The sequence below is a fragment of the Carcharodon carcharias genome, chromosome 10 (genome assembly GCF_017639515.1).
Source record: "Carcharodon carcharias isolate sCarCar2 chromosome 10, sCarCar2.pri, whole genome shotgun sequence".
NCBI classification, from domain to species: domain Eukaryota; kingdom Metazoa; phylum Chordata; class Chondrichthyes; order Lamniformes; family Lamnidae; genus Carcharodon; species Carcharodon carcharias.
The window spans coordinates 25,368,592-25,391,068 of record NC_054476.1 but is presented as its reverse complement, the minus strand read 5'-3'; the positions used below and the strand labels follow the sequence as shown (position 1 = coordinate 25,391,068).

Here is a 22,477-nt window from a genome sequence, read left to right as displayed (position 1 = left end):
TTGCAATTTAATCCTTGGAGTCCAGGTCAGACAATGGAAACTTATAGTATATATATATAAAAACAAAAAAACTGCGGATGCTGGAAATCCAAAACAAAGACAAAAACAGAATTACCTGGAAAAACTCAGCAGGTCTGGCAGCATCGGCGGAGAAGAAGAGTTGACGTTTTGAGTCCTCATGACCCTTCGACAGAAGTTCTGTCGAAGTTTTGTCGAAGGGTCATGAGGACTCGAAACGTCAACTCTTTTCTTCTCCGCCGATGCTGCCAGACCTGCTGAGTTTTTCCAATGGAAACTTATTATCCAGTAAAGATTGGAATGCCATTCCTCTGAATTTGCCAGAGCTAGTCTCAAGAATTGCACACTCAATCTTGGGCAAAAGCTGGATTTACAGACAGCTCTACTGGTCAAACCTTGGACAGGGAAGGAGTCAGGAATCAAACTGCAATACTTTCTTTCCACAGAGGATAAGCCATATTCAGCATCAATTGGTAAGGTCTGCTGAGAAAGGTGATTAAGCCAATCTATCTTAAGAAGGGAGTTGACCAGGCTATGAGTAACGCTTCAACTTATTGATTGATAAGGCTGATTAAAAGATGTTACTTAAATGGTTATCCAGAGGAGTGTGATGTATTTTTATTATTTTATTTATTGTTAGGAGAGGTTGAAGTTAAGGTGCACTCAAATGGGATTTGCTGTAAAACTGATGATTATTTACTGTGTACAAAATAAACCAACGTAGATATTCCTATCTGATCTCATCTCATTATTATGATAATCAGTACACTTTTTGGAAGATTGGAGGTGCACACATTGTTATAGTCCTTGGGTTATTTTTATCATTTATCTAAATATTCATTTGTGAAAATAAATTCCTGAGCATGAAGAATCCATTCCATCTACTTGTAATGCTAGTCTGTGAGAATCTGAAAAGCAAAACAAAGATTTCCTAACAAAGACATTTAAAATATTTTAAAGTTAGGAATATAACATAAAATATAAAGGATAATAAATATCTCATTTAACTATATTAGGGGAATATAGAACATTAGATTATTTACCAATGACAGTCGTGTTAAATTGTTACTTTGTGACAATTTTTAAGCATTGAATGGAGGAGAAATGTCTGAGTTGAAGAATGGAATATTGTCCAAGGTGTCAAAGTTCGCAGTCGATACCTAATTGGATGCAGTAGTCAATTATGGCAATCAGTGTATAACAATTCAAAAGTACCAAGACTCAATAGATTTCTCCTTTAAATTAACCCTTACTCAATGACTCAAACTACAATACAAAATAAATAACCATGCCAAATTTCACTTATCACACTTGAACTTGTTCACCTCTAATGATGGTGTGTTTGAGGCTGTCACTTCCTCCCATACCTACAGCTTGTGCATAGCTGCAATTTTCTCAGTTCCCAACAGGCAAATGGAGAGTAATGAAGCTTATAATTTTGGTACATGCTATTTATAATTTAACTCTATTTGAAATATGCCTTAGATATAAACAGTAAATTATTGAGCATATTGAAATGATTAATATTATACTTAAGAGTTTGGAAATCAACATGGAACCACATCAGGGCATATGCATCCATTTGTCATCACACAATTTAATGTTAATGACAGAAGCACAAAGACACATGGGACTGACTTGTTTATTTAGTTTTTATTGAAATAGGAACTGCTTAATGTCGTATCCAGTACAGGCATGTCATGTTATGAACTTTCACTCAATACTTTTAAAAATTGGACACAAACAAGCTGTCAAGATGGCAGCCACAAATTATGTGACTTGTGGCGTTTGGACTACAGACAGTATCAAGTCTCCAGCGATTGCCTAATTAAATATGGACATAGGTCAGGGTACCTCATAGCCGTTTGTAGAATCCACACATCTCATTTCTTAAGGATGGGCCAATGCCTACAGGCTATGGAGTTCCTAGACTGCGTATCTCCATGTTTCATACTGGAGAAAAGGGAAGATCGACACTCAATGGCTACCATTAACTTCCCATTGTATTACGATGGCCTCCCCCATCAAAACTAGATTGTGTGGGCTTCAGAACTGTTAACCCAGCCATTACGTGATCAAAAGTAGTTTCAGAGACTGCACCTTTATTACCACAGGACGCAGAGATCCATCTGAACTACCAGTTGCCAGCCAGGCTGAGAACCAGACTCTGAAACTACCTGAAAGCCAACAAGCAGCCAAAGTATTTAACTTGTTCCAGTTTCAAAGTTCACCTGAGAACCAATTTCCTGGATATTTGACTTCAAGAAACCTTGCAACCTGTTGTGAACCTTTGCTTTACAAGACCCCGGCTTCAACTTTAAATAATCGAATCCATTCAAGAAACCATAGGCCCGCCACATGGAAGAAATTGTAATTCAGAGGCTGAATTAACTGTAATCTGTAAAAGTGCATTACCTTTATCTGTATCCAATATTTGCATGTGTGTGTGTGCATGTGTGGGACCAATTGTGTGACATTGTGTTATTTTGTGGTGTGAGAATAAATAACCTTCTTTATTTTAAACTCACAAAAGCTTGCTGTTGAATTATTTAATTGGAATACACACTCCCAAGAGTAAAAGACGCACTTCTTTACATACAAAACATACTGATTAATGTGGGCAGTGAGAGAGGAAGTACATTCAATCCATGACATTAATTTAACAGAATATCATTAAACCTACATTTTCATGGTGTACATTACAGTAAGTCCACTATTGGTTGATTCCTTAATATCTTCAAGTGAACCCTTGGGTGATAGTTGCTGTGAGTTCATTGCAAATTGTGCACAATTCTATTATACTCTGATCTGAAGTGCATTTCCACACAGGATGGTGTTGAGCAATAGAAAGAGTTGAAAGTTGTAATGCAGAGGTAGGTGTTATTTTGTTTGCCTAAAGTCACACTGTAAAAAAGAAATATTTGTATTTATATCATGCTTTTCATGACCTCAGAAGATCTAAAAGCACTCTACAGCCAATTAAGTACTTTGGAAGTGTAGTCACTGATGTAATGTCGGAAACATGACAGCAAATTTGTATGCAACAAGCTCCTACAAACAGCAATGTAATAACTATCAAATAATCTGTTTTTTGTCATGTTAAGTGTGGGATAAATGTTGGTCAGGATAGCAGGGATAATTCCTTTGCTGTTCTTCGAAATAGTGCTGTGGGATCTTGTACGCCAACCTGAGAAGGCAGATGGGTCCTTGGTTTAAAATCCCATCTGAAAGACTGCATCTCTGATAGCACAGCAGTCCCTTGGTACTGTTTAAAATGTCAGCCTTGATTTTTGTGCCCAAGTCCTGGAATGGGACAATGAATCCACACACCTTCTAACTCAGAGGTAAAAGGTATCAACAGAGCCACAGCTAACACTCAGTGTTGGCAATGATTCTATATTGGCAGAGAAATGTTATAGACCTATCAAGCCTTACTTATTTTGAGTGAACTTATTTTGGCATAAAGATCTAATCAAATTTGTTAAAGTGTCAAAAATCTCTGGAGGTGAAATTAGCAAAAATATATTAGCAAGATTTCCTTTAAAGTATGGGACAGTATTGACTTTTCAGCATTATTAATCAATTTTAATCAGTCCATCATTGATGGCTATGTGTTCAGTTGCCTAGGCCTCAAGCTTTGGAATGTCCTTCCTACACCTCTCCACCTTGCTTTCTTTCTTTACAACCATCCTTAAAACCTACCTCTTTAACCAAGCTTTTGGTTATCCGCCCTAATATCTCTTTATATGGTTTGTGTTATGATCACCATAGTGATGGATAATTTTTAAAAAGAGACTTGAATTGCCGGTGACCGACACAAAGGAACACATAACAAGGTTTCATGTTTAAATGTATTTACTGTAACAAACATGCTAAAAGTAACATTGACTAAGCCTTATTTAGCAGGCAACTAATTTACTAACCTACAGGAAAGATGTTCTCCCTTAACTTCCTAACATGACTGAAAACCTCAGAAACCAGTCCAATGTTACTATCAGCTTCCTACAGGCTCACTTCTCCCCTCTCACTGTGCTGTAATGTCTAGTGTCTTCTAAGAATTTCAGAACCAACTTCCAGCAGCAAGGCCCACTCTGGTGACTCCTTCTCTTGGCCACATCAGGACAAATCTTAGTGCCCTTAAACTTCTATGGGTCTCGTCTCTTTGAAGGGAGAATGGGCTCCTACTTACGTTCTGCCTGGTGACGAACAGAGAACAGCCTTTGCTTCTGCTGTTCGCAACAGCTGATGTTTCCCTCTCTCTCTCCTCGCAGGTTCTCTGTGTTATTAAGCCTGCAAACAGCAAGAACAGCTGCTCTTCCTTTGTGTTTGGATGTGAAAGCTGGCACTTGGGTTTCAACAGAACTTGATCTGGGCTTCTGGACCCCATGGCAACCAGGGCCATTGGCATAACGCCGATCAGAACCAGTAGGAGGTCACATGCTCCATTTTATCTTGAATTAAAAGAAACAGTTTAAACCATAACGATCTTATAAAATTGTGTATTTGTAACAATTGGTATCATATTTTGCTTTATAATGCTCCTGTGAAACACCTTGAGATGTTTTATTTTGTTAAAAGTGCTATCTAAATATCAGTTGCTGTTCTATTATGCTTGAGCACATAATCTAGGCTGGCAGATCCCACAGCACTATTGGAAGAAAAGCATGAAAGTTCTCTCCAGTGTTAGGGCCAAAATTTATCCTTCAACCAACACCAAAAACAGATGATACGGTCATTGCTGTTTGTGGGGGCTTCCTGTGTGTAAATTACATCACTTCAAACACTTCAAAAGTACTTGGGTGTGAAGCACTTTGGAAGGTCCTCTGGTGGTTACTATAAAAATGCTTTCTTTCTTCTCCAATATAAGCTTTAAATTCTGAAATAGAAACTGAAATACTCAGCACATCTGGCAGATTCTGCGGAGAGAGGATCAGAATTATCATTTTAGGTCTGTAACCTTCCATCAAAACTGAGAAAAGTTAGAAATCTCATCGGTTTTGAGCAAGTGAAAGGGGGAAGGCGGGAAGAACAAAACGGAAGGTCTGTGATAGGGTGGAGGGCAGGAAAGATTAAATGACAAAGGGATTCATGGTTCAAGGCCAAAGGGAGTGATAATGGGACAAGTAATGAAACAAAAAAATGTCTAGAAGGGAATGGCAGAATCCGGAATAGCTGCCATCCACAAGCAAAGAAGCGGTAATAAGAGAAAAACATGTGAAAAATAAAACTAACCAACAAAGAAACACAAAACAAAAGGGGTGCAGAGGTTACAATCTAAAATTGTTGAACTCAATCTTGAATCCAGAAGGCTGTAAAGTGCAAATCCTGAACCAAGGTGAGGGACTTGACAATGCAATAAGCATCTTACTGGTTAAAAAAAAAGCAGCTTTTAATGTTCAATGGGTTTGGTATGTGTGTCACTCTCAGATCACTAGTACCACTAGCTGGTTGTTAACCAGGCTTCGCCCATCTCCCTCTGCCTGGAAAAACTCAGCAGGTCTGGCAGCATCGGCGGAGAAGAAAAGAGTTGACGTTTCGAGTCCTCATGACCCTTCGACAGAACTTGAGTTCGAATCCAAGAAAGATTTGAAATATAAACTGGTTTAAGGTGTGTGTGTGTGGGGGGTGGAGAGATAGAGAGAGAGAGAGGTGGAGTGGGGGTGTGGTTGTAGGGACAAACAAGCAGTGATAGAAGCAGATCATCAAAAGATGCCTACTCTGCCTACTTACCACAATGGGCCTGACACACGCTACGTTCTTGTGCGTGCCCACGCTTGAGGGACAACGTTGTACGTGCGTACGTCACGACGACACGGGCTGCGACGAAGCTTGGCTGCGGTTCGGATGTTGTTCGGTGTTGTGGCGGCGAAAAAGAAGGCGCCACGGGAGGTTCAGCTGCCCCATATGATCCACTTCTGCCTCCCCAGGAGTTTATAACAACTCATATAATACCATCATGGCGCTATAACCTATCCTCCTCCCCCTTCGAGCCGCAGGTTGTGAGAATCGGGCTTCGTTGGTCCGCCTACAGCTGTCGGGCCCCGCACAGGTAAGGGCTGATTTGCGCAGGCGCAGGCATCCACCAGTCAGTGGCAATGGGACAACCTGTCGGGGAACAATATCCTGTGCTAATTTCTTTCATTTAGTGCTGGGAACACTTTATTAATGCATTCCTAGTAAGCTGCCACCTTTTGTTTATATTTTGGATGCTCCAGTGATCATACCAAGTGCAAATATTGTTTTAGGGACACTTTATTAATGCATTCCTAGTAAGCTGCCGCCTTTTGTTTATATTTTGGATGCTCCAGTGATCATACCAAGTGCAAATATTGTTTTAATGTTTCTGGCAAGATCACACTATTAAATGTAGATGACGCTCCCCCACCCCCCGCCGCCAACTTTGTTGGGTTTTCCTGACCTGCTGATTTCAGGGAGACCTGGCCTCCTGCCACCAGACCTGGAATGCAGGCGTTAATTATGCGGAGAGACTACATAAAGGCTGATTGAAGTTTGGAACTCTTTTTCACAAATGGCAGTTGACATGGTCAGCTAATTTTAAATCTGAGATTTTTTTTTGTTTAAATTGCTTTTTAAGAGAGGAATTTTGCAGCCAAGTGAAAAACTGGCTTGAGTAAGATCTTTCTGTGTGACTAATATGTTTGGATTTAGTGTTGTGAGATACTATCTCATTTTACATATTCTTAATGTCATTTTTGGGATGAAAGCAGTTTTCCTGGAAAATTTTCAGCAAACCACTATCCTAAAAGAAATATAAGAATATTTCTTTCCTACCCACTTCATTTTATAGCTAATAATGTTACTGTGACGCCTTTTGTAAATTATGTTCACTCTTGTTAAACTTGGTCCAGAAACTGGCTGGGGAACATCAGCATCAGTGCTTTGGACATCACTGCACTCTGTTACGAGTACCAGTATGGAGCAGTATTTGAATTGTTGATATTCACCTGAACAGTACAGATGTATAACTGGAACCCTCAAGTCGGCCCCAACAACCTGGCTGCCCGTGTTGTTACCCTCAATGCCACAACCCTCTGGGAAGCCAGCAAATCAAAGATATTAAGACTCCCCATCCACCAGGACCTCAACAATGTCCCTCAACACCATTTGAAGTTGCACAACCCCTTTTGAACCTCAGCGCTTATCCTTTGAGCAAGTGAATTCAACCTTAATGAAGCTTGAAAAGCTGAATGAAGTTCACAAGATGCCACAAACACCTCGCAAAAGTCCTGACGTGGAAGACCTCCTGGCATCAATCTTCCGTGAAGCTCATGGGCAACTTGAAACCCCATCTGCGAAAACCATGGCAGATGCAGATACTTGAAAATTAAAAGCTCTCTCATGTGTGATTGTGCTCATGCAGAGCAGGCCTGGAGTATGTAACGACTCAATGTTTGATTCACAAATATGAAGGAAGCATCATAGTGATACCCTCCGCTACTCCTGAAGTAATTATCTGGCATAACAACCTTAATGTAAAATTACATTTGTTGTTCAACATCTACATCAGGAATAAGATAGAAGCAAACCCTTGTACATGCTTGAAACTGCCATGAGTGAGAAGCTATGGGAAATGTTTCATGGTGGCATAAAATTCACACTAAGTGGAATATATTTTACAAGTAGCTTCCAATATCTAAAATAAATCCATTTCCTCAGCTCTCAATTTGAAGTAATTTTTAAGTTTTTAGTGCAGAGCCAGTGATGCATTTTGTAGTCATTTCGGTGTCAGTTTTGGCTCAGGGTAGAATCTTGCCTAGAACTCATGGGTTTATGACACACTCTAGATTGACCATTCAGTGCAGTAGTGAGGAAACTATCGAGGTTGCCATCATTTGGATGAGATGTTAAACTGAGGCTCCATCCTGTGGTATTTTTCAAAGAAGAGGAACAGGTTTTTCCTGGCCTGCATTTAACCAACTCCACCTAAATAGGTTATCCAGTTATTTATTGCATTGCACTATGGAACATTACTGTACACAAATTGACTGTCACCTTTCCCTACATTCCAACTTTGACTGGACTGTAATCATTCCCTACATTCCAACTCTGACTAGACTTCAAGAATATTTTAAGGGCCTTCAAGTACTTTGGGATGGCCTGAGGTCTTGAAAGGCAGTAAAGAGTGCAAGTTCTTTCTATTGGTGCTTTTTTTTTCAATTCATTGGAACATACATAATGTGTTTATAAGCATAGGGAATCTATAAATAACAATAACGCTATAATAATAATTTATTTATAGAATAAAGTAGCAGTTGTTAGTGCGTGCAGTAAAGCTGTACTTACAGTTGGATGTCATGCGGATGTCAACACACTAGTGTGTGTTCCAATCCTTCCTACTGCAGTCTGATGAACTTTATTCATACTGATTGAGCTACAACCAGGCTTAGCAACAGTTTTATTTTAAACCAGCAGATCAGCTGTGGGATTCTTCATTAGAAATCATGGCTGTGGAGTATAGTTGCAATGTTCAACCGCTACGATAGAGCAGTGCTTTTCACTGGGACCATTTCTTCCAGGCTGTAGCTCAAGTACTCCTTTGAGGGGAGGTAGTCCAAACTGGCAGATGCAGGTAACTAAAGATGCTTGTGAAGTTGAGTATACAGATGCTTATAATTTCTGGCTGCAGGTGAGAAGAATGCAGCATTTTTGAGTATTTGTTGACATTTGTACAAAATATGGAGAGTGTCAGACATGTGATAGATGCAAGACTTTGTATGAACTGTCCCAGTTTGTTGCTTTGCAGCTAGCTTTTAATTGGGTGTCTGCATGAATCCACTATTAACAGCAATCATTACAAATTATTTACAACAGAAACAAGCCATTTGGAACAGGAACTCCACACCAGTGTTTAAATTCCACACAAGTCCCCTCCCGCCCCTGTTCTGACCCCTTCAACATATCCTTCTATTCCTTTTTCCCTCACATGTTTATTTATCTAGCCTGTAAATTAATTTATGACTTGACGCCAATAAAACTTTACAACTTTAAAGGGACAAACACATACCTTCTCATTATATAAGTGGGCCATCCTCTGACTTGTATGAATAGTGTTGCTGGTGGTTTGCTGTCACATAAGTAAAAGATCCATGAAACATTTACCACAGATGCAAAATGATCCAAAAATGCTTCTAAGCTGCACTTCTAATCTCCAGCCTCAAAACAGATAGTTGAGCTTTATTGTAATAAATCTCAGGACCAATAGGAGAGTTTACTTTATAAAAGGTGTTCACAATGGCTTGGCAAGTCTTGTGCTTGCATCAGAAAAACAAAAGAAATAACAAATTTGAATGAACATTGTTTTATTCTGTTTTAGAAAAAAACTGAATGCAAATTTCTCTACATTACTTCTGCCTTCCTCATTTCTTGCTGTTTCCATTTTGTTAATCAGTTCAAAATGATCCTCGGTTCTGGGTAATGTCTGTCAGAAGTTTCACACAATGATCACTGCTTTTCTAAACTCATCCAGTGAAGGGATAACTGGTTCTGTGCTTTGCACCACGTTTCCTCACCCTGCTCTCTGATTCAGCAGCAGGCGGTGACTTTCAATTTTCCATTATGGTGCAAATCATTGATGATTTGAAGTTTTGTCTTCAGAGAAAATGGTGATCTCCTCGCCATCTTCATGCACATTTCTTCACTGTGTCAGTTTTGTTGTAGTGTTTGCTTCCTCACATCTTGTTGCCATTTGCCTGCATATGGATAAGCCACCCTATCAGAAAGTGATTGCACAAGCTATGTAGGATTCATGCTACAATCGGTTACCTTCACTTAGCCTCAGCTTTAATTCCATTGCTGTATCTGGATCGATCTGGGTAGATCTTATTTCAAGTGTTCCCCAAAGTAGAGCTTTTTTCTGTTGTAAAATAAATGATGTCTTTCCATCTGGAGTGTTAAATCTGGGGATTCATTAAAAGTAGGGTTGTTGTGGTGAATCTATACTGTTTTTTAAACTTCAAAGTTAAACTGCATCTTAATTAAACAGAATTTGAAACATGTAAATTTTATGACCTCTACAGGTGTATAGATTCACTTTAGCAGAAATATTTATTACATCTTACACCAACAACTTGTACATATTATAACACTTCCTATCCTTTATTCAAAACTTCCACTCAAATTCAGAGCCACTTCAAACACAAACTTAAGCCACTGTTCCCTATGATTATAGTCACTAGTTGACCATTCACATTATATTTAAAGACGCTGTGCTTTGGAAGGACCTAATTATTGCTTTGGTTGATTTGCAGCCACATATAAGAAGGAGCCATGTGGAAGTGGTACTCTGCAGACGATCCGCCCCCAGCACCAGCAGGGGTAAATGTATCTTAAACAATCATGCCATTTCCTGCAGCTATATGTAGCTTGAAATAAAGTTGATTTAAGATATATGTTGCTATTTTGTTTGCTACAAAAATGATTTGTGGACTGCTTTTTGTCACGTGTTTTTGATTGCACTTTTAAAAATATGCACACAAGGGTGCTTTCTGATGCATTTAATTTGACATGCGTCTATTATTTTCTTTCCATTCTCTGGTACCTTTCAACCCTCCTTGAATTAAATTGCTGGTACAGAATCTTGCTAAATTGAACACATTTTTATAAACTCAGTTATATTGAAAAGATTATGATCTCCAGTGCAGAATTTATATGCTGCTTCTTACTGTGTAGTTATTAATGGCATCTAATGCATACAAATTATTCTGTAGGCAGCAAGTACCCAGAAGAGCGTTGGCGATCATTCTGTGGCAGATTTAACTGAGCAGCTGGCCCAGAATGAACAACTGGTATTGCAGCTGAAGGAACTAATTCGGGAGAAAGATAACCAGCTTCATGTGAAAGATCAGCTGCTTAAGGTAATATAATTTAAAGAATCCAAGTGCATGTATTTTTTGCCTCTCCCTTTTTAAGTGAGTTGTTGCAAGCACTATACTTTATGTATAAACTTGTATTAGTTGAATTTTAATCAAAACCTTTAAGTTTAGAGATGAAAATAGAAGATACAAGGCAGCTGCCATACACATTTATTCATTTGGCTAGGAGCCTGTTCAGGGATAAAAATAATCAACCATGCTTCTCATTCAGTTGTTAGTCTGATAAACATGCACATGGTTGATTGGAACTGCCAAACTTGCCTCTGAGCCAGAAGGTCATTGGTTAAGCACAAAATCTAGGCCGACATTCCAGTGCAGTATGGAGAAAGTGCTGCATCTTTGGAAGTGCCGTCTTTCAGATGAGATGTTAAACCAAGGCTCTGTCTGCTCTCTCAGGTGGATGTATATGATCCCATGGCACATTTTCAAAGAAGTGCAGGGGAGTTAGCTCCTGTGTATTGGGTCAATATTTACCCCTCAACCAACATTGCTAATTTAGTTTATCTGGTCATTATGTCATTGGCAAAGCCAATCATAATTTTGACTGCTGCATTTCCTACATTACAACTGTGACTGCACTTCAATAAGTACTTTATTGGCTGTAAAATGCTTTGGAATGCCTTGAGGTCATTAAAGGCACCAAATAAATTTTAGTCTTTCTTCTTTACATCCACAGGTAAGCACTTACTCAACGTCCGCACCTAAAGAGGCTGCTTTATCGCTGTGTCATTTCAGGCCCTGACTCTAGATATGGGCTGCAAGCTATGCTGTACTTGTAGTGTCAGTGCCTCCTTATTCTCAAGGCTGCATTTTCCTTGTGTTATGACCACAGCAGATGTTAATTGCTGAACAAACCAAATCCGAGTGAAACTTGGTTTACGGGCCATACCCTTTCTTCGTATCATGCAAATGAGAAGAAAACTTACTGATTTCAGCAGCAAGAAGCCCAGTGACACTTTTGGGATTTTAAAAATTAAAAATAAAAGTTTTATTAACAAGAAGAAAACAAAACTTAAACACACAAGATTATAGTTAAGCAGTTAAAATTAGTCTTACAAAACATTGCCCAAAAAGACTCCTTAATTGGTCAGAACCACAAGTAAACACTTTCCAGGCAACACTCCCTTATAGATGTTTAACTATAAAAATCCAATAACGTTACCCAAAGCAAACTGCTGCAGCTTTAATAAAGGCATACCACATGACCTCTTAAACTCTCTTCCACTCTGCTGTGGAAATCCAAGAATTCAGAACAAGACTGCTTTTTGCAGCCCAAGACTTTTCTGCTTGACTGGATGGCTGATTCAAACTGCATCTTCTCCTAGCCTGGAGCTGTTGCCAGGAGATCTTCCTCACACAGCAAACAGCCAACCCTAAACTCTCCACAGTAACTCTAAAATACCTTTTCACCCCCTTTCATCTCAGGTTCCATTGCTCTCACATCTCTTTGAAACTCAAATCCTTTCAAATATAAAATCTTTCATGTTTCTATTTTGTCTCTGCTTTTGGGTCAATAAAATATAATATACCCTTTTCTGTTTACCCATGGGACTCCTGTAAGATACAAAAATGTTTCTTGTCACCTCTGACTACCCTTTGTTATTCATATGAACCGTCAACTTATCTAAAAATACAAATGTTAGATCCAGCCTATTTACTTGTATCTCAAACACACCATAATATCTCATCACAAATGCACACCTAACACCTCTATCCTTTCATGTCTTAAACCTCCCAGACAACCTGTCTCTATTGACTTTTCCCCGGTTTAATCAAATCATTTATACACACACGTAGACACATAGCCTTCTTCTCAGAATAACACAATATTCCCCAAAAATATATTTTAAAAAAATCCATTCTCACATTTGTTAACATGGCTAATGTAATAGCAACAAGTTAGAATAACATATGAACAAGAGTAGGCCATTTAACTCTTTGAGCCTTTTCCACTATTTAGTTAGATCATGCACTCTACCTGCCTTGGTTCCGGAACCTTTAATACTCTTGCCTGTTAAATTTCTATCAGAGTCCTGATAAAACATTCATTAAAGTTATTGTCCATAACAATCAACTTTGAAACAAAGTAGAAACATTGTGAACACACAAGCAAATACTTGATTTATTTTACTGCAGGAAGACAAAGAAGCCTTTGAAGCAAAAATTTCCAAAATGAAGCTGCAGACAAAAGCAAAGGTCACATCACTTTCTGCTCAGCTGGAAGATATGAAGAAGCAACTCGGTGCTTCTGGTACTAAGGAGCAGACAACTGGGAAGCACAAGGTATGACACGTAATTGACATTATCGATACCTGATGACTTATACTAAGACGACAACCTATTAATGAAATACATTGTAGGAAACACGCAAAGCAGAATTCTATGTTGAATGTCATTGCTTTAAAGTGGGGGACAGATATTTTATTTTCTCAAAGTCTTGACTGAGTTAAAGTTCACATATTTGTTTTAGTGGTGTGTTGACGTTTTGTCTGCGTGGCTGAAATAATTGACGTATATTCAAAGGCATGGCACAGCAAAGAAACCAGAGGTGAGATGCAGAGAATATCTACTGTTTATTGTTAGATTCTGGATGCACTACCTGAAAGGGTAATAGTAACTTTTGGAAGGAGATTGGATATATACTTGAAATGGAAAAGTTTGCATGGCTATGGGGAAAGAGCAGGGGAGTAGGACTCAAAGAGCTGGCACAAGCACGGTGAGCTGAATTGCCACTTGCTGTGCTGTAAGATTACCTGATTTCTCGGAATTGTACACCTACACTATTGTCACGGTTTTGAAAGAGCCGCCTCTGCATTTTAATTTGTGTGTGAAAACAGTAATATGTGATGGAGAAACTGTTTCCAGCAACGGAAAGGTCAGTAACCGGAAGTCATAGATTAAAATGATTGACAAAAGAACTGGAGGAGATACGAGAAATTTATTTAATGTGGTGAGTTGTTATGATGTGGAATGCACTGCCTGAATGGTTGGTGGAAGCATATTCAATACTAACTTTCAGAAGGAATTGGGCATATACTTAGGAAAAAATAAATAAAATGCAGGACTTTGGGGATAGAGGAGGGGAGTGAGAGTAATTGGATAACTCATTTAAAGAACTGGCACAGATGCAGTCGGCTGAATGACCCCCTTCTATATTGTCATTTTTGATGTGTGGGAAAAGATGAAATGAGCACTGTGTATTTAAGTATTTAACAAAAGCCTACGGTAAACTAAGAATAAAATGTGGATATTTAGTGAGACCAAGCTTTCTGAACTTGCATGTATGAATTAAATTTAGCAGTCCTGTGATGGCGATCAGGAACATGCAGCTGCAAATCGAGGTAAAATTTTGATGTTGAGGAAAAAGGTTGAAGAGTTGGAAACACAAGTTGCCAAAAAAGATTCAGAATTGAAGAAGACGGTAAGACTTTTAAAAACATATCTGCTTAGTTGGGATGTGTGAATTACAACTTATGACATTACTTAATTTTAAATAATTTGTAGCTTACAGAGCTGCAAGTCCAGCTGCAGCGTGGCTCCGATATGGACATGATGCTTGCTGAGAAGGATAAGAAACTGGCTGAAAAAGAGGCCTATATTATTGAACTCCAGTTAACTGCTGCTTCAGATCATGCACCTCAACAAGTAATTCTACCTAGTGAAGAAATTAAGGTAAGCCTAAAGAAAAATTCATTGTAGCATTTACATTTACACTCATGCACATTAGGTTTTGTTAGAGGAAATTTTGTTTCACCATTCATAATTCTACTTTGATATATCCAGTGTATGCTGCTATTATGCTATTAACATGGACAAAATGGGCTGTGCCATATTTAGAATTTTGCTCTTTTAATGTACAGATTTGAGAGATGGTTCAATTCTCCTCCATTTGAAGACAGATAATGTCGTGTTTTAAGTTAACTGTCTTCATTACCAATTGCCTATCCTCATGTTTAAATTATTCTATGAGTTTAGTTCACAAGAACAATTTTCACTTAGAGTAGAATGTTCCAGGGTGCTTCACAGGAGTTTTTAATCAGACTAAACTAGACTGAGTCACATGAGGAGATATTAGGGCAGGTTAAGAGGTTTTAAGAAATATATTAAATATCTATAGATCTTTAAGATTGAGTTTTGTAGAGAAGAGTTATTGAAGTATGGTATACTGATTTGCTGATGAAATGAAATGTGTTGCATTCTTTGATGAAGGCATAGAAATTATTAAAGGTTTAAAGACTGTTAATGTACTATTGCAGCTGAAAGGAAGGGCTCTGCTTTTATTACTGATTGCTGGTCGTGACCGGTTTGTGTCTTGCGGCAAAGCAATGGTCTTCTTATTGTGTCCACGGACAGTCTATACATGGCACAGCCAGAACTGGACACATTTTTGCACCTTGTTGTTGAATTTGGCAAGATCTGCAACAGTGCAGGATTCCTCTAGCGATAGACATTGCAGGAGATGTTCCATAGTCTGTTGCTCGGTTCCACATTCACAAGTTGTTGGGCAGGTTTTATATCCCCATTTGCTTAGTGACACCTTTGAACGACCTACACCAGTCCTAAATCTGTTAAGGCACTTCCAGGTTGCCCAGGTGCAATTAGCTCCTGGGGGAAGGCTTTCATCCGGTAGAATTTCCGTTGCTGGGGGTTGTTCGAGACTGGCGAGCCAGTCTTTCCACAAGGCGATGTGGGCTTCAGATGGGGTTGATTGTAATGGAACAACACTGTTCATGAAGCTCTTCTTTGACTTTAGGCGGCTGAGTGTAGGTGTATGGCCATTGTAGAGGGTGCCTCTCATCTGATGTTTGATGGAGTCGCCTTCTTGCTGGCTACCGTTCTTCTTATATCAGGGAGAGCAATACCTGCCGGGATATATAGGCTATTGGTGTTTGTTGGTTTTAAACAACCTGTGATAAGTTGGCAGCTTGCATTCAGAACGGCATCCATCCTTCTTAGCATGAGTAGATCTTTCCCATGCAGGAGAGGCGTATTCGGCAGTGGAATAGCAAAGAGCAAGCACACTGGTTTGCAATGTTTTCGAGTTTGCTCCCCATTTTGTGTTAGTGAGCTTATTCAGGATGTTGGTTCGTGCGCTCACTTTTGCCTTTGTCTTTTTGATGTGGTTCTTGAAGGTGAGGCATCTGTCAAGGGTGACTCCTAAGTAGAGAGGGTGCTTGCAATGCGTCAGTGTTGCTCCACACCAGGTTACTTTAAGCTGGCATTTGGCTTCACGGTTTCTGAGGTGGAATGCACAAACTTGCACCTTTGATGGCTTTGCGTGAGGGTGGTTTTTTTCAAGGTAGGATGTTAGTCCCTCCAAGGCCTCAGAAAGTATTTTCTCCACGGTGTTAAAATCAGTGCTTTGGACAGTGACACATAAGTCATCAGGTCATAAGGCAATGGTGCTCACTGCTGACATCAAATAAAATTGCCTACAAAGATGTAGTGATCTCTGTGGCATGAATTTCCCTCTTCCTGATAGCAATTTAAGTCTGGTACCAAGTTAAATGGATCTCCAGATGTGCAATAGCAATGAAGGCTGCAAGCTAAGCAAGCAGCCAATCACGTTGAAATATTCTCACGGACGGCAATCCATGAAGGTAAAAGCACTGAATCCCTTTACTTTTCATTTAAAATTTCAGAGTAAAATAAATTATAATGATTGGATTAAGATGGAAGATAAAAGATAAACTTTAAATTATTTTAAAAGTATGTGGAATTTTTTTTTATCTCTGGAGAAATTTCACTCTCCTCAAATATAAAATTAGCTTTTCGAGGGTAGTGAGGAGCGTGTTTCATAGTAATGATGAAGTTAGTACACTGTAAAAACCCAATTATATGTCCTTCAACAAGTTGTGACTTCTCAAATGGCTTTTGCAGCAAGACTAATAGCAGAAGAGTGGACATTCTCACCAGTTCATAGGTTTCCTGTGATCCTAGTTGAGAGGACCTCAACAGCACATATTCTAGAGAAGAGTAGAATCTATGGCAACAACTTATGAATTATCCTGTTATTCTGCATGTTTGCAGATTCCCGGAGTTGCTGCTAGTTTCAGTAAAGTAATGATTATGAATGCTGACAGTTCTGCTTGCATTATCAGAGACTGGTGAATCATTAGGTGTTAAATTTACCATGGTATTACTGAGGGCCAATATTGATTAGAGTGATAAGGAGGTTGATCCCTAATTGCTGTTGAGAAGGCAGTGGTGAGCTGCCTCCTTGAACTGCTTGAATGGCGATACCATTCCTTCACTGTCGCCGGATCAAAATCCTGGAACTCCCTCCCTAACATCACTGTGGGTGTACCTGCACCACATGGACTGCAGTGGTTCAAGAAGACAGCTCACCACCACCTTCTCAAGGGCAATTAGGGATGGGCAATAAATGCTGGCTTAGCCAGTGATGCCCATATCCCATGAATGAATAAAAAAAAACTCAAAGGGTTAGTTTATTTGCACACACTCAGAATGCAGAAGGAGGATTGCAACGTTGCCTCCACACTCAGACAGTAAAGAGAGGGAATAGAGAAAAGAAAGATTTACAGTGCAGAGACCACTTAAAAAAAAAATTGTTTTATGTGGGTTCCAGAGTCCAGAATCAAAGTCCACTGAGGCATTCCTTCACGTAGGTTGGCGGGTTGAAATCTGATGCTGTATAATTCACTTTTCTGGTGGCATTGAGTTCACACAATGAGATAGGCATGCAGAGATGAATAGGTCTTGTAGGCAATGGTACAGAGTTTCCAGCAGAAGCAGTATGGATGCGCCAGGTGTTCAACATGGGAAGAGCTCCTTTCCTATGAGGCTGTGAGCTAGATGCTAAACTGCAGATAGCTTTTCAGTGCAGCAAGACAAGATTACTGGATCTACAAGCCAGAGGTCCATATCACATGACACCTCCCTCCCTCTCCACACTGTTTTTGACAAAGTATGTGTATTCCTCATCTGGATCACGAGATTGTTAACTATTTCGACAATTAAGAATTGAAAGGACGGTTGTGGGGCCCTTTGTCTCAGCAGATGAGCAGAGTCCTGTTGGGCTGGGTTATGAAATGCAGATGGCCTTTGTAAAGCTGTCTTTGAATTTAGCCTATGCAGCACACAGCGGGTTGTTAGTAGTTCTCCAGAGATGACGATGTGCGAATTTCCCCAATACTACCAGGTTGCTTCTTCTGTTGGGGGGGTCATGGACAGATATAGATTCAGCCAATTTTAAAGGTCTTTGTCCAGTTTTTAAAATTTTAGAAATAGCACAAAGGTTTCCACGGGAGTTTGGTCTTTCATAAAGCTTATTTCATCAGATATATATCCCAAGTTGTGTGAACTGTTAAGTCTTTGGGACTTCTACTATTTTGGAACAGTGAGTTGAAGAATATTCTTTCAGTTGAACCTGCTGTGTTTGCTTTGGTTTCTGTTTCATTTTGCTTAATAAATATCATTCGTAGAAAGTAACCTGAGATATACTGTCTTTGTTATTAGTCCATTGATGTGATCTGGGGATTATGGTGGTAGTCCATCTCGGATCCAATATGTACCTTTTGGCAAAAGGTTCCTTGTCTGACTTGCTGTCCCACAAATATTTTATGCATAAGGTGATGCTTTGGTTCGTTCTCTCTGCTATTGAAGATGGGCGATAGTATTTTCACCCCGTTTGTAAGTCTGTTTGTCTGCTAGCAATATATCTTAAAAACTAATGGATGGATTTCAACAAAATTTAATGCACAGATAGGGTTTGGTCCAAGGAAGATCTGATTAGCTTTTGGCAAAGATGCAGATCTGAATGCTGGAATTTTTTTTAAAAGGATCTGTTAACATTGGGAGGTAGGGTGAATTAACTTTTTTTTAAAGAATGTTGTGGGTTGTTTTGTTTTAGAATGTTGATCGTTTTAGAATGTTGTGGATTGTCTCAGTTGCTATGGTGGAATTTGTCACAGCTATCAAAATGTGAGCAGAGGTTTTCAGGGCAGGTTATTGGATGTGGATCGGCCTGAAGCTTCCTCAGTTAGATTGAAGTTCTTAATAAAAATATTTCTTTATTCAGCCTTATAGTTTCAGAGCATTAACCAAGCAAGGAAAAGCCTCAAGGAAGAGCTGTGTAATTAAAGTAACATTGAATTAACACAGTGTGGTAGAGACATATGGTCTTTGAGTGCCTCTTTCCTTGTTAGGACTGTAGTTTATCTGGGGAAGTGTATCTTTGCAATGGGCATGCAGAGTATCTGGCGTAAAAGGGAAGCAAAGGTAGTATTTGTAGTAGCTTTGATGCAATATGTTTAATGCATGATCATCTTGTAATTTTTGGTGAGCTTGTGAAGTGTATAGTTCTCTATCTTATAAACTCAAAAAATCTTTAACTTTCATAGTCTGCCCATTTCAATGTATGTAATCATTTATAACTTAAGTCTATTTAAACAAGTGCTTACTTTCACACTTACCTTTACTTCCATCTCAGTGTGAGGATATTTCTGTTTGCAGATTGAATCTCCTATGCACGACATTTGCAGTAGAAATTGTAGGTGCAATCAGATTTGATCCATGTGAACACTACTGTTTAAAAAAAACTCTTACTACCTGTCTTAATTCTTTTGAATAGACAGTGCAGGAGCAGGTTGCAGAAAAGGAAATTTCAATCAGTGATTTGCAGTCAATGGTTCACAGTCTGACTAGAAAGGTTGAAGAGAGTGAAGAAAGATTCAGCCTTCTCCAGGAACAAGCAGAAAATCTGAAGGATCAGCTCAACAAAGAGAAAACACAGTATCAAGAGAAGGAGGCAATGTACATGAAAAATGTGAGTACTGGTACAATGAAATTGGGATAGTATACTGTGTGAAGTGATCCACCTTAATGAAAGCACGTAGGCCGTAGATGGGTTTCCTTTGTTGTTTGCAGTTTAAAATAAGTAGTTCCCAATGTTCTTTATGCTTAAGTTTAACATTGTGCATAAGAATTTTATATACTGTAGTAGAGTGAATATTTCAAGGTTTGATTGGTCCATGGTCTGGTTATTTTTAAGTGTGAGTAAAGGCACATTATTGGTAAAGTTTATTTTCAATAAAATGGCTGAGTGGCAAGTGGTCAAAAGGTTTCTTTAGCTGTTAACATTTGGTTTTTAATGCTTTCTTTAAAGGAAAGGTGTCCAGCAGTTAGGCACCTTGGACATTAGTAAACAGAAAAACCAACAAGATATCTCCATAACCAACGAGATATAAAGATTCTGAAATAATCAGTGGGAGAACTGGGAAGAATGGGGGAATTAAAGGGCGTGAATCAACTTCAAGTCAGGTCCAGAAGGAGAAATAAAAAGAGTGAAAGAAGCATTGACTTAAGTGAGGGAAAAAAGAGGCAGGGATGAAAAGTCAGAAAAAAAATGAGCGATTTAAAATTTGACATTTTTAAAATCTTCTAAAACAACTGACAATCTGAATGAGTGTGACACTACCTTTAAAATGCTTGATTTGGAGTCACTAACGCTTACCATGTCATTAGAAAGAGTACTTATAATGACTAGCCTCAAATATCTGCAGCAGATTTAGTTTGTTCCGGAACCATCCAAATACCAAGAACTTCACGATGTTCTCTTCATGTCAGCGGTGAGGCAAACAGTAAGATGCTGTTTTGCATAGCTAGCCACAGAGCTGTACAACTCACAACTTTTAGAGTGTTGTAATTAACTGCAGATCTGAAATTTGCCTGAAGTTATTGGTAGTATCTAATAGATTCTGTTGATGGATGTTAAATACCCAGTAATTTAAGGTAATAAGGTGAGCAGATGTTGGGTAATGATTAGTTAATTATACACAGATGTGTATCTAAAGAAGAGTCAGCCAGCACTGGGTTTCTGGCGTTAGAGTGGAGAAGATCTGTGACGAGCAGTAAACAGTCTCGATCAAAGCATCTTGGTCTCAGTGTCTCCTTCACAACCAGGCTTGAGAATTCTCTGACAGTTACATGTCAATAGTGGCAAGTGCCATTTACCTTACCTTTACTGTGACAGCAGTAATTTCATTGATCAGTTTCACCAAGTCATGATGGAATTTTTGTTTCAGATTCATGTGTTTCAGGAAATGATTCAAGCAAAGGAAAACAAACTTGCTGAACAAGCACAGAAGCATGAGCAGGAGCTCTTTATTGTGGCATCAAAATCAGATGCCAGTGCCGATTTTGAACAGGTTAACTTTTTCTTATAATTTAAAAAAAAATTAAGTTATTGTATTAAGCATGCAACTAAAGGAATCGGACAAATTTGAGGTTCACATTTAAAGGTACTAAGCAGAACTTGTGCAAAAGATTCCATGAATGCTGCTAAAAGTCCACTGAAGCAAATTTCAGCTTCAAGTTGGTCAGAACCATGTAATGTTTGTTATAAAATAACTTTTATCTTGCAGGTTTATTTGTCAATGTTTTTATCACTTGGGCATTTAAGACTTATTACATTGTAGCTAACCCAGAGCTCAGAGCTTAAAGACAGAAAGATTTAAATCTCTGAAGTAAGATTTGAAAAATGAGAGTTGTACATGTGCAATATAATTTTTTCAGTTCACTGTATGCATATGGAGCTGGAGTTGTAGTTTCTGTGATGTGTTTGTTAATCACCAAACGTCAACAGGAGCAGAAACATGTTGCAGTAGATTTTATTTCAAAAAGATGGATATTCAGCAGAATTTCTATTTAGATATTTAGCCAACAATGATTTATTTTCAAAAGTTAACTACTAACCACGGCATTACACAACCAATTACTGAGGACCGTGCTAGAAAAACCTGTCCAATTCTAAGTTTAATGGTGTTTCCAAGACCTTTAATAAACTTATTATACGGGAGAAAAATCATTAGAATAAGTTCCTGGTGTCAGCCAGTTATAATAAGTCATCCATAATTCAAGCTCCTTGAGCTGTCATTAATATTTTAGCAAAGAAATCCTGCATTGTGCATTATTCAATGGTATGTATAATATTGTACTGGTGAGGCTCTTGCAATGTACAGTACAACTTGTATGTAATGTAAGTATGAGTTTTTTATTTGTTCACAATTGTGATGACTCAAGGCAGATGGTAATCTAAAAACAATAAGCATGATTTTACTCTTAGTGCCAAGGACCTGCATGAGGGAAAATTTGTTCACCTAGCCTACTTAGACTTGTCTTGATTCCCTGGGAGCAGGCTGCTGTGCTGGAAGCAAATTTCTCCCCACATATTGGATGATGCAATCTTATTTTTCACCTTTTAATAATCCCCTTTTCTGCTTTGATTTATTCCTTTTTATCTAATGGTGCTTAGAGTGCAAAAGCATAACTGAAGCTTAAAGAGTATAGTACAGTCATTTAAAGGGAAAGATCATAATTACTATTAATCTTGTACCTGATGTTTGTTGTTTTGAGTCCTGCCACCAGCAGGGATGATGTCAGATAGAAGCTGACATTGTTTCCGCTGTCACCAAAAGCACAGCTGCTTGAGCCACTGCAGCCTTTATTATGGACTGCTATCTGTCCTCTGAGGCAATCTTCCTAGAAGCAGGTATATTGAGTGTTCATCGCTGACTGTAAAAGTCCAACCTGCCTGTTGACTCACA

The 22,477-nt window shown here is 38.8% G+C and overlaps 1 protein-coding gene across 1 annotated transcript in view; it reads left to right on the top strand.

Annotated features, from left to right (window-relative positions):
* The first annotated feature begins 5,825 nt into the window (after window positions 1-5,825).
* The window catches only part of LOC121283504 (golgin subfamily B member 1-like), an 82,523-nt gene continuing 65,871 nt past the window's right edge, over window positions 5,826-22,477 (top strand). Inside the window, exons 1-8 of the mRNA XM_041198163.1 lie at window positions 5,826-6,067; window positions 10,287-10,353; window positions 10,746-10,892; window positions 13,047-13,193; window positions 14,209-14,331; window positions 14,415-14,582; window positions 19,504-19,698; window positions 20,957-21,079. Coding sequence (XP_041054097.1) covers window positions 10,306-10,353; window positions 10,746-10,892; window positions 13,047-13,193; window positions 14,209-14,331; window positions 14,415-14,582; window positions 19,504-19,698; window positions 20,957-21,079 — 951 coding nt within the window. The 5' untranslated portion in view covers window positions 5,826-6,067; window positions 10,287-10,305. The remainder of the gene's footprint in view (window positions 6,068-10,286; window positions 10,354-10,745; window positions 10,893-13,046; window positions 13,194-14,208; window positions 14,332-14,414; window positions 14,583-19,503; window positions 19,699-20,956; window positions 21,080-22,477) is intronic.